This window comes from Pundamilia nyererei, unplaced genomic scaffold, assembly GCF_000239375.1.
Source record: "Pundamilia nyererei isolate P.nyererei 1_Seehausen unplaced genomic scaffold, PunNye1.0 scaffold00067, whole genome shotgun sequence".
Taxonomy (NCBI): domain Eukaryota; kingdom Metazoa; phylum Chordata; class Actinopteri; order Cichliformes; family Cichlidae; genus Pundamilia; species Pundamilia nyererei.
In genome coordinates, this window is record NW_005187468.1 from 1,899,767 (window position 1) to 1,909,403 (window position 9,637).

At 38.7% G+C, this 9,637-nt stretch overlaps 1 protein-coding gene across 1 annotated transcript in view; it reads right to left on the reverse strand.

The window, feature by feature from the left end:
- grik3 (glutamate ionotropic receptor kainate type subunit 3) overlaps nucleotides 1-3,128 on the reverse strand; it is a 92,356-nt gene extending 89,228 nt beyond the window's left edge. Inside the window, exon 1 of the mRNA XM_005736111.1 lies at nucleotides 2,286-3,128. Coding sequence (XP_005736168.1) covers nucleotides 2,286-2,400 — 115 coding nt within the window. The 5' untranslated portion in view covers nucleotides 2,401-3,128. The remainder of the gene's footprint in view (nucleotides 1-2,285) is intronic.
- Between the last annotated feature and the right edge of the window lie 6,509 nt (nucleotides 3,129-9,637).

Below are 9,637 nucleotides of genomic sequence, written 5' to 3' on the forward strand. Positions count from 1 at the left end.
ACCCAGATGGTGTACTTGGAGAACTGCAGGCCACCTAACCAAGAGCAGACACAGCACAGACAGAGAGTATCATGCTCAAATACCACCGCCCACCTCGATGAATTTCACTGGTTCGCTTATGTTGGTAACCAGTGTTGAGGAGCAACATTAGCTACCCTGCACTGACTATAAGAGAGCCCTCTGTTGGTTTTAGTGGAGTGGCTGTGACACAGAGTGCGTGCACAGACTTCCAAACCAAGTATCAAATTGCAAAAAAAGAGAGGAAAAAACAGGGAAAACAGGTCTGCTGCACATCAGCTCTAAAAAAGCGCTCATTCCTAAATAAATTGTTCTGTACAATACCCAACATTCTGTCCCCGAGAACAATGCGGTATGTTTACAATAATACACGCAGGCTGCATACACTCCAGCTACTATGATGAATAAAATTACACAATGTAAATATGGTGAGATATATTTTCTTTTCTTTACCTTTCAAATATTTGTCTGTAAGGTAAACAAATTACATGAATACACACATAGCTATCATGCATACAAATTCACTTTTAAAAGATCCTATAGAGAGATGAGCCTTTCGATTTTTTTCTTCCCCTATTTTTGGCATTCGGGTAAATTCTCAATTTCCTGTATGTCTCTACTCTTATGAAACATAAAAAAACATACAACTAAACTGATCCTGCACTGGAAGCTATGATAGATTCTATAAAAAGCGATAGTAGGACTGTAGCACATTTCAGGGTAAATTTGTCAGCACTTTGACATTTTTAAAAATAAAAGGCTGTCAAGTCTATTTCGGGTCTTCAATTGAGCTGCTGTCAAGATAAAAATAAATAAATAGATAAAGAAATAAGAGGGAAAAATGCCCTTTAACCAAAAAATTTCAGGTTAGAGCAGAAGAAAGCGAGCCTGAGGATTTATGCAGTTTCTAATACATCACCAAAGTCCATAAAGTGTGATGTCAGGAGTCATGGCTCCTCACAACACTGTAGTCAATCACAGGTACACAGGCCTGCCCGATATCTTCATATTATGTTCAGCAGTAAACATTATTCCACACATCTTGAGTGTATGCATCGTGTTTCTTTGGCTTTAATTCAAAAAGCACATTAAATATGCAGAAGGTCAACAGCGTTCACTCAAGGTTATTGTGCAATAAACTGCTGCTATACATCTTCATGTTGGAGTCTGATAACTTTATTTTAAATGTAGCTTTTCAGGGACCACCCACAGTGCTCGCCAGGAATTATGAATTACAAAATCACTGTGGGATGTTGATGATTTGTAGATATGTCATAGAAAGAGACAACTGGTTTATTAAGGCAATTCACCCGCTGTTACTGTGTAACACATGGGCTATCCCTGTTTGTAACATTATTCCACTTTCGCCCATCATTTACAGCTGGAAGATGCTCTCACTCCCTGTACTCAGGCTGTTGTAATGGTATGTTAATGTGGACCAGTGCCATTTTGAGTAATTGTCCTGCACTGCACTCTGCCAAATGTCAAAAACGATTTGCCTTGTGACAAAAAAACGTATTGATCTTCATTCTGTTTCTGTCTCTTGGCCGCGCAAAACGTTTCAGCGCATTGCCAGCTCCGGATGACAATTCGCACATTGTTCCACTGTGAGTGATGAGAAAAAGACAAAGCCACCACACACCTGGCTTCGTTTTTTTAGGGTCCGTCGGTGTAGATAAATGAAGTAACCAAGATTTACCTGAAAATGCTACTGTTTATATATAGTAAGCGTGTTACTCTGTGATTTGACTGATATTGTGGGAACATCCTTATCCCCTTAATATATTATATAAGACGATATTAAACTTTTGGATGGAGCTTGTTTTTTCTGATTTATAACTATGTTCTTTAATTTGACAGACTGTCTTTAAAAACTTACTTCCAGAAGGCATGGCAATGAGCCTTATTTAGCTGGTGACTCAACATGCTGGCTGTAGCAAATGTAACAGACAAAGCAGGGTGCATAGAGGTCACACTAACCCACAATATTTCATTGCATGGTTTCCGAGTGTTTCTCGATATTACTGGCAGCGTGCGCTTTAATGCACTTCTCTCTTGTTGCTTACCATTTGCACGTCGTATAAGTAAATCGAATATTTACATCCGACCCGGCTGTGGAGAGCGGTAAATGAAAGCGACTGTTTATTTACTACAAAAACTATTTGCTGTCGCGGAGAAAGCGGAACGCTGAAATGCACTGAATAGGCATCAACTTTCAGGGTTAGAGTACAAACGTGTGTGTGCAAATGTAACCGTGGACAACTTACCTATTCGAATAACATGAGGCATCCCGTAAGAGTACTGAATCCAAAAGAGACATGCAATCAGCGATGTCCAGTAATCCCTAATCACACTCCGGGGGAACAGCCAAGTATTTCGCATGGTTGTAAAGTCGCGGGATCCACTTTTTTAAAATTCCAAAGACGAGTCAAAATTGCTCATCAAAACTGAATTCGACGGAGCATATATGGATTTTGGAGTCTGCGACAAATCAGCGCTCATTGTACTTGGTGCAACATTCTCCCGGGGTTTCTTTTTTTCTGTTTCTCACAAGTCTAAAAGCGACCCGATCAGGATGAAGCCGCCAGTCCCTCACAGGCAGATCAGCGAAACACCTGCGAACGCAGGCTGCAACAATTAGCTTGCAGGAGTCTCTTTATCCCCTCCTACCGACGATGCTATCTGTCTGCTGGCAAGTACCACGGCAACAGCCGAGCCGGACTCCAACACCTCTATTGAAGAGGAGAACTGCGCCTGCGGAACTTTGGGTCGTCTCGGACGATTCTGCCGTCCGAAAGCCAAACAGAGAAAAAGCGCAGAGGATTTTCAATACACTTAAGTGGCACGAAATAAAATGCTTGTTGGAGTTTAGTCACTCCAGTCTTTCATTCCATTAACGCTAACAGTTCAGAACACAGTGGAGGAAAGCAGCTCCGTGACGCTCCGCTCCAGTTGCGCACGGTGATTGCACAGGGCTGGTTATCGAAGAACGTCCAATCTGCTCAAAGGGACCCCCGTTAAACAGTGTTGATTTTACAAATCTTCCAGTTTGTGCTGGATGGAAAGGTAGTGCTGAAAGCTGTGCATCAGCGTGCGTCTGACGAGCCTCCTTCCACGGTGCCACTAGAGGCACGCGTCCTTACGCATAGTTGTCAACTATGTCCAAGAAGTGTTTTATGGAGGTGAGAGGGATCCGAATGATCACTTGATTCACTGCTTGTTCCAAATGCTGTGTACACGTACATTATGGTACTTAATATCTTCTCATGTTTATTATACAGTATTTTTGGGTTTGTCTTATTGCGAGCTGTTGTTGTTGGAGCTTCTTGTCTTTTTTCAGACACTTAGATAGAAATTAGATAGAAATTGCAATATACTTCTTTGCCCCAAGTAAAAAGAAGAAAAAACATCCAGCTGCCTAGAGCACTGTGAATAGGATAAATTATTAGCATGAAAGAAATAAGTGCCAAGTGAGGATTGGACCACTCACAAAGCAGGTTTCTTTTTTTATCGTTGTTATTGGAGACGTTCTGTCAGTGTCCGTGAGTGCATTAATCCCCCAACTGTTTGACGCCTGCCTGCCATTAAAAGAAGAAGAAAAAAAAACCCAAACAGAGCCGTCAACCATAAACTGCAGGTCACATGCATATACATAAGCAGAGTGCTTGTTATGTCTCATTCTCCACAGCCTGGACAGCCTAGATGTATGGAATTTGCTGCTTAAATTACACATTTTACTTGTTGAGTTATACCTTACTGAAACAGGCAACTTAACCTTATAAGTTTTAGAAGATTAAAGCTAAAGCTCTCCAGGATTAAAATAAAACTGTTTAAATTAAACATGCTTTTAGTTGATTAATCATATATAAATATATGTTTTACTTTAAAATGAATAGCTACATGGATAGATGTGTCGTTTCCTAGAAACGTTTACTAGGATCTGACATCAAGGGAATCAAATTATATTTTTAAGCTTGATTTCTGACAAGTCAATACTGGAAAAAAAAATATGAATTGATATTTTGTTTTAACATTAATGATTTGCAACTATTAAGCATGTTTTTAAAAATGGACCGCTACTCTTTTATGCTTAATGAAAGCTGTTGATGAGATAGTGCTGTGGCTCATTGGTTTTATTTTTCTGCTTGGAATGGGGGAGAGGAATAAACTGTGCATTACGGGGCATGCAAGCAAGAACAAGCCAAACTGACTGCCACTGCATATTCATGTCTCACAGAGCAGATTTATCGCCTCTTGGCACAATGTAAGGACTATCAACGTGAGTTATGTGGCCCGGCTCTCGCATTATCGAGATTCATTGACTTGCTGCTCTTTCAAATACAAAATGTACACAGCTCTAGCAAACAAGACATTCTGGGTCTGTGGGTGCCCTCTATAGAGAGATGGCGGTCTGTGCTCTCAATCACTTCGGCTGATTCAGGCCCGAGAGCAGGGGAGATCCCCATTTTGACAAATACTCAATTTAAAATATAAAATGCATATTTCAGTCAGTTTTCCACACTTTCAGAAGTTGTGGCAACCAGATATCAGCTGGCAGTAAATCTTCATACCACCATCAGTTTTGTCTCCCTGTCATTGTAAGAAGTGCCATAGGTTACAATATTCCTCCCATATTAAAAGTACTAGGAATACACTTTATTAACACAAAGGGAGTGAACAGAAATGATCCAAATTTGTCATACACAGCCACGTTTTTCATTTTATGTTGAACTTTTTAATCCAGGGTGGAGGAAGAGGCAAATCTGCTATTTATGTAAAAGTGTTGATGTAAAAATACACCATAACAAGTCAAAAATTCAAAATCCTACATCAGTAAATTAAAGTACACAAGCATTCAAATAAAAATATACTTCAAGTATTCGGTTTTAGAGTAGAACAGAATCACATGTAAAACCTGTAGACTTGTTGAAAGCTTAACCTCCGGGTGGACTAGCAACTCTTTTTTTCTCAGATACGTAAAACTGGTGAAAGTACCACACTCACATAGATGTCCTTGATGAAATTAAATTTATAAAGGCAAAATATTTTCATCTACATTTAAAATCCACTTAAACACATGTAAAAACAGGTCCGGCAATTTTTAACTTTTATGTCAGTCATCACAGCAGGAGAGCATTCATCAAAATACAGTTCAAAAAGCAGTTGCACACACTTGGAAACATTTGTATGTTTGAACAGACTTCATGCTGAAATTTTTAAAAAGTGGCATTTTGTTAAGGAGTGAAATGTATAGTAACAACCACCATTGAAATAACTTCACTCTCAGAGTAAATTAATAGTAGTTTAAGTTGACACTTTTTAAGCAAGTCGTACATCCATATATGGCAACACAGTCGGTCATTTTTATTTTCTTTAAGAAATGATTGCTGTTGCATTTACAACCTGCCAACGATCAATTCCTCATCTGGCAAGTTGGTCATAACTAATGGCTCCAAGCATCAAGTCTCTATTGTAAAGCTGGAGACATTGACAGGAGGTACACTTATGTTACTGGATTGATCAGCACACATTTTGTTTATTTTTGCGAAGATTTTCAGAGAGAAGAAAGGACGGTCAATTTACACAACTCTGTTATTGGCTAGAAAAGATGTGCAATCCAAGATGTGAGATTGTTCATAATTATTTGGAGAAATTGCGGCTGCTTTGATTGAGCCTTAACAATGAGTCATGTGTAGCTTTTTCATGATTGATTTTGCTTTTCTCCTTAGAAAAAAAAACCCTATAAAGAACTCTGCCACCAGACTGAACATAATACTGAAGATCGAACATCTCCCCTCAGCAATGGTCAATTGGAACTCATCGCTAAGTTGAATGTGGTTATAAATTAGCTGCCTTTTGAAGTCTTTTTGATGGGATTTGCTTTTTTTGAAGGAGAAGCTTTGGCTTTGTTGAAAGAAAAGATAATTGTTTCACCAAAAGTCCACAAAGTCAACTTTTCAAACTATGAGGGAGTGGTATTGATCTCGTGAAGAAAAGATAGTGACAAATCAAAAATGGTTTTGAAGACACAGAAGCATGTTTGGGAATGAATATTCTGTACTTGGGCTTTCAGTGGAACTGGAAGAAAGTACACCTGTGAGCGCAATTTCACATTTTTGTATTATGAAGTGTCTACATAGACTCTAAAATAAATAAAAAAATAAACCTAATAATGAAAACCAGAGCTCAGAAAAGATTCATGAAATAGGGTGGAATGTCAACTGACTGTTGATTGCACATACTGCTCCCGTGGTTTGTGGCAAGCCCATCATATCAGGTCAACAATGCCAGTGCAACTTTTGTCGGGAGACAGACAACTGTAAGTCCGTTTCCCATGTTCAACCATACTAGAACAATAGAGCTGCTTTGCTGACAGATTTAACTCTTGTTAGGGTCTCACACTCTTACAATTCAAGGTGAGGTGCCATGTGAAGACAAGGTTATGAGGAATTGGCCCAATTCATGCGTTGATTGCAACATTTACTGGAGCTTTAGAGTACTCTGGCTTCGAGTTACAGACTGCTCAAGACGTATGTGCTGCTGCTGACGTATGTGGCGGTGGTGTGTTGGGGAGAAGGGAGACAATCACAACCCTGATCAGTCATCCAGACAGTCTGTGAGATGGGAAATGACTGCTAGCGGGGTTCAGCCACTGGTTATAGATGAGAAAGGCACAGGGTAATAATAGATTCCTGACCAACCTGATTTATCAATTGAATTATTAGTGTTATCATCCTTACTGTCCCCATCATCTATCTTCAATAAATACTGAATGCCAGCTTACGATTGTGAAGCAGTATGAATGTGTAAAAGAAAAAAGAAAAACAAATACCACAGTTTCATGACCTTTAAATCGACACCTCTACATTTGAAGCTTAGGCTCAGTAAAAGCATGATGAATGTTGTGGCTACAAAGATGACTAGAATTTTCTGCTGCACAGTTACATACATTGACGCTTTTAATCTACAAAATGGGACAAGAAATTTCCCAACTCCTCACGGGGAGGGCAAAAAAACATTACCTGATATAAATTCAAGATTGCATAAGTCAGATTGATGCATCTATGGAAAGCCTCCAGTCCTCCTGCTCAAAGCCTGATTCTGACCCACTTGGGGGAACACATATATTTCACCATGAATCTCAAGCTTGCACAAAGAGCAAAGATCAGCTTCCCTGCCAAACTGTCCCATTCTGCATGTTGATACAAGCTTGTTGTGATGAAAGCTGAATCTCTTGCTACAAAGCCAAACAGTTTTCAGTGGAAGAGGCTGCACTGTCCATGACCAAGGGTTGTGCATGAAGTGAGGAAAATAGCCAGGAGCGTAGTATTTTTTTTTCTTCCAACATTCGTAGCCATGAATTCGTCCACCAGGGCCAGACTACCAGCACAGTTCTACTGTAACCTCCTGGGTTTTGTGGCCAACCTAACACAATCTTTTCTCACCACATGCCTTAATTTCAATTTTTTTCTTCTGAATACTTCTTTCCCTTTTCCCCAAACAAAATTTAAGGTGCAGATGCAGTTTTGACACAGGGGAGGAGACGCAGCATGCATACACATGAAGCAAGAGCCTGGGATGGTGGCCAAATTTAAATCAGAGAATGTTTTTGCTCAGTGTGAGCAGAGTCACTCTATTTTTAGGGTTGCAGAATGGCATTATTCATCCAGCTGGACATTTGTGTAAAGTATGTCTTAATTACTCCATGAATTCTTAAGTTATTGCCCAAAATGTGTTGTATGCGGTTGACCTTGACCTTTGACCACGATATTAGTTCACATTTGAATTCAAGTAAATGTTTGTGTTAAGTGTGAAGAAATTCTCTTAAGGTATCTGAGAGACATGATATTGACGAGGATGGGATAAACATATAAAAAAGACCACACCGCTTAAAGCCTGTGGGCAGAGTTGTCGCCAGGATAGAGCCTAAAAACTGGTCTACAAACAATAACAAAACCCAGAGTGATTTAGTTTTCATGTGAATGGTCCTTGATATTCAAGGAGACCTTTAAGGTCAAGATAGCAAACTGGAGAGTTACAATCACACTTGACAACTTCTCTTAGAAAACCTATAGAGTGCAATCAAGGAGAGATTAATTTTCTCGTAAAACTCTCTGTGATTACACTTGACCCTATGTACACTGTATGCATCACCAATTCTGGGCCTACACTCCGGCTGTCATCAGAATGCTGTCAGCATCAGGGTGTTGCATTTTCTTATGCTGAGTTTGTTTTATTTGTATGGTCAGTGCCATGCTGTGGATGTAATGGTTTTTGAGTTTTTAGTGTTTCATCTGACACCGTGTAGCTGTTAAACACAGTATATTCTTAGAAGCTATGGGGTAAACATTTACATTTGTGCAGATTTATATAAATCATTTTTGAAAAATGTAGGGTTGCTGTGTAAAATGAAATATATATGTAAATAAAAACATAATACAATGTTAAGTCGTATATCACAAGAAAACAATTTTTCAGAAGTCATCAGGTGGATTCTGATGTACTGAATCCAATTAATTCACCAAAATAGCTGACTGGCTACCATTTACAAAATACTTCAATTTTTAAATGTTAAAACTATGTAAAATAGTTAGATGAGATTTAATCAGAAATTGTAAGATACTGTCCTCTCATCTGTTTGAGGTTGCCCCTATATTTCACCTTTCATCAATATGTAACAATTTAAAAATTAAAAAAAATGATCCAAATTAAAAAAACAACAACAGCAACACCTGAATAAACTTTACAAACCTATAAATGTACTTTCCTGTTACCAGCATGTATGTAATCCAAGGTTAGAGTTAAGGTCAAAAGGTCATGCAGAAATTTAAAAACTGATTGTTGCTTTGTGTACCTGATATCTCCTGCTGCTGGAAACACATTTTCTGCATGTTCATTTAACATTTTGTAGAAGAGAAGCGTGAAATGGACACTGTGGACCGCTGTGTCTATTAAATGTTTTGCCATGATACCAGGTTAGCGTGCTATGCAAATCAATATCCAGAAAGACCAAATTTTCTCTCAGCCTGAAGTCATTTATACACGTGGGGTGCATCATTTGCACATCTGTGAAGGCACCATAAAATCTGAACAAAATATACAGTTTTCAGACTTACAAATATTTTAAAAATGAAGCCTGAAATCTTATTTCTTTTTAAAAACTACAGAAATTAGTCCCCAAATGTTTTTGATTTTTCCAGATGTTCAGATTTACTCATGTTTTTACACGTTATTTATTTTTAACTTTACTGAACTGTATTATAATTTCCCATCCAGTGGAGCACTGGAGCTTGAAGCAGTCAACACCACAAGCAACAATCAAATCCTTGGTAGACTTACACCGCTAGAGCTCATGTTCCTGAGATACTGCTGACACTGTGTAGAGAGGATTATCAAAATCCCATTTTCTTCCTACTTTTCAGTATCCAAAAAGTCCCAACTGTTCTGTGTGAAAACTACTGTTAGCTATATAAAAGAAAAATATAGAGGGTTCAGAACAGTAGTTCATCAGGTTTTATAGGGCACTCTCAAAACATTTTGCAAGTATTACCACTAAGGGTCAAATAAAAGTGCCAAACGTTAGAACCTGCAGTTTACAACACTGTAGAAGATGTTATAT